Source organism: Cyprinodon variegatus, unplaced genomic scaffold (assembly GCF_000732505.1).
Source record: "Cyprinodon variegatus isolate N-32 unplaced genomic scaffold, C_variegatus-1.0 Scaffold114, whole genome shotgun sequence".
Lineage (NCBI taxonomy): Eukaryota > Metazoa > Chordata > Actinopteri > Cyprinodontiformes > Cyprinodontidae > Cyprinodon > Cyprinodon variegatus.
In genome coordinates, this window is record NW_015150567.1 from 491,366 (window position 1) to 493,719 (window position 2,354).

At 43.5% G+C, this 2,354-nt stretch overlaps 1 protein-coding gene across 1 annotated transcript in view; it reads left to right on the forward strand.

The window, feature by feature from the left end:
- The window catches only part of dnaja2 (DnaJ heat shock protein family (Hsp40) member A2), a 14,305-nt gene that overhangs the window by 4,359 nt on the left and 7,592 nt on the right, over positions 1 to 2,354 (forward strand). The window contains exons 3-6 of the mRNA XM_015375200.1: positions 866 to 1,095; positions 1,184 to 1,264; positions 1,341 to 1,474; positions 1,592 to 1,788. Of these exons, the coding sequence (XP_015230686.1) occupies positions 866 to 1,095; positions 1,184 to 1,264; positions 1,341 to 1,474; positions 1,592 to 1,788 (642 nt within the window). The remainder of the gene's footprint in view (positions 1 to 865; positions 1,096 to 1,183; positions 1,265 to 1,340; positions 1,475 to 1,591; positions 1,789 to 2,354) is intronic.

Below are 2,354 nucleotides of genomic sequence, written 5' to 3' on the forward strand. Positions count from 1 at the left end.
GTGTTGTTCAGCATGGGGGTGAGTAGAAAATGAAGGCTAATCATGTTTTGGGTGTACCATTTTCATTTCCATACACAGACATTATTGTCTAAACTGCTGGTACCTAAACCTTTTCTTAGAGGATGACAGACAGAGACTCGACTGGATGCGGGCCTGCAGACCTACTGAATTAGTCCGCCGCCTGTACCCTCTGTTGCTTTAGCAAAGCAGTGGCCATCTTGGCGCCGTGTTTGTGGTTTTTATCATGTAGCGATCCTGTCCTGCAGCCTGGTTTCTCTCACTCTGCCTTGCTGTGTCACAGTGCATGGTGGTGTTTATGGTTCCCTCAGGAAACTGAAGCTCCCCACAGCCAGCAGCACTCATGCAACCCCCCCAACCCACCCAGTACCTCATGACACCCCCAGTACCATGTTTGGCTGTAGGCAGGACGCCCTTGTCTTATTTCTCCTCCTTTGATTGTGGCCACAAATTCTCGATTCCATTATTTTATCTTGATCTACAGCGTTTTTTTTCAGTAACCTTTGTTTTTAGTCTGCTTAGCTAAAAAAAGCTAAACTCCATCGAGCTTGCTTCCTACACTTCTGGGTGTGATGTATTCAGTTGTCTCTGGTGTTCAGTCTGTTATTTCTTATGAAAATAACCGTAATAATGTGCTGTTTACTCAGTTTAAAAAAAATGCTTCCTTAATTGTGCGTTATTCAATTCAATTCAGTTTATTTATATAGCGCCAAATTCACATGGCCCCTTTTTCTATATAGAGTTATATTTCACCTTTTTTTTTGTATTTTTATTTGCTCTCTTAAGTCCTTCTGTTCAGATTTAATGTTTGTAAAAATCTTTTTATTTTCCCTTCTTTCCTGTCTAGTTTAAGGAAATCAGCTTTGCTTACGACGTGCTCACTAACCCTGAGAAGAAGGAGCTCTACGATCGGTATGGAGAACAAGGTTTGCGGGAAGGAGGCGGGGGTGGCCCTGGGATGGACGACATCTTCTCCCACATCTTTGGCGGTGGCCTCTTTAGCTTCATGGGCGGTCAGGGAGGCCGCTCCAGGAACGGAGGACGAAGGAGAGGCGAGGACATGGTTCATCCGCTCAAGTAGGTTAAATCTCCTGAAATCAATCAGCTGTGCTGCAATGCGTCTGGCGCTATATCCAGGTTCCTTAATACCTCCCGTTTTCTCCAGAGTGTCGCTGGATGACCTTTACAATGGGAAAACAACAAAACTACAGCTTAGCAAGAATGTCCTGTGTAGTTCCTGTAATGGGTAAGTTGATCATTGTTCAACCACTGTGGTGTCTGCTGCCCTTTGGTGTTTAGCTCTGATACATCTATCTCTGCAGACAAGGAGGCAAGACGGGAGCAGTACAGAAATGTACGGCGTGTAGGGGGCGGGGCATGCGCGTCATGATCAGACAGCTGGCCCCAGGAATGGTCCAACAGATGCAGTCTGTGTGTACCGATTGTAATGGTGAAGGTGAGACCCAGGCCATGGTGTTGTCTTTTATTGATTAGTTCTGAGAGACATTTGTAAAGTTTAGCCTCAACTTTAACTGCAATTACAGTCTCTTTACTTTAATTGAATCCACTCCAGGTGAAGTCATCAGCGAGAAAGACCGTTGTAAAAAATGTGAAGGCAAAAAGGTGGTGAAGGAGGTGAAAATTCTGGAGGTCCACGTAGACAAAGGCATGAAGCACGGGCAGAAAATCACCTTCGGAGGAGAAGCTGACCAGGCGCCTGGAGTGGAGCCTGGAGACATAGTGCTTGTTCTGCAGGAAAAAGACCACGAGGTAAGGGAATCCCATCGTTTTTATCCTAGTAGTTTTATTTGTGTTACTTTAAAAATATGACCTGCTGTGTTTGCGAAGGCGAATTTAGAAGAATGTTGAACTTTAAATTCCTCTGTGTGAATTGAACCCGTTTGGGCTGTGAGTGCGAGTGTACCGCTACCTTTCCTCGGAGGAAGACTAACATGAATGCTTATGTTATGATCCGTAAAGATGCATCTGCTTGAAATGTCTGCAGTTTTTGTCATATGGTTAATGAATAAGATTATATTGCAATATAAATATTGAATTCTTGCCCAACACTGAACTCATCTTTTGAGACAGATGAAGGGATATTGCAGCTCGGAAAGGAAGGACTTTAAAAGCAAATTAAAGGAAAGAATTGGAAAACGACTCCTGAATTAAAACATGGAACCCAAAGTAGAGAAGCTAAAAATGTCTGGAAATGATTAAATTAATGTTAGAATACAAGCAGCTGTATTTATCTGAAGCTGAGAGATGCACCAATCACTGACTCTACCATGGAGCACATATGTCACTGAGAAGGAATCGATTTTACCTTTGTTAGC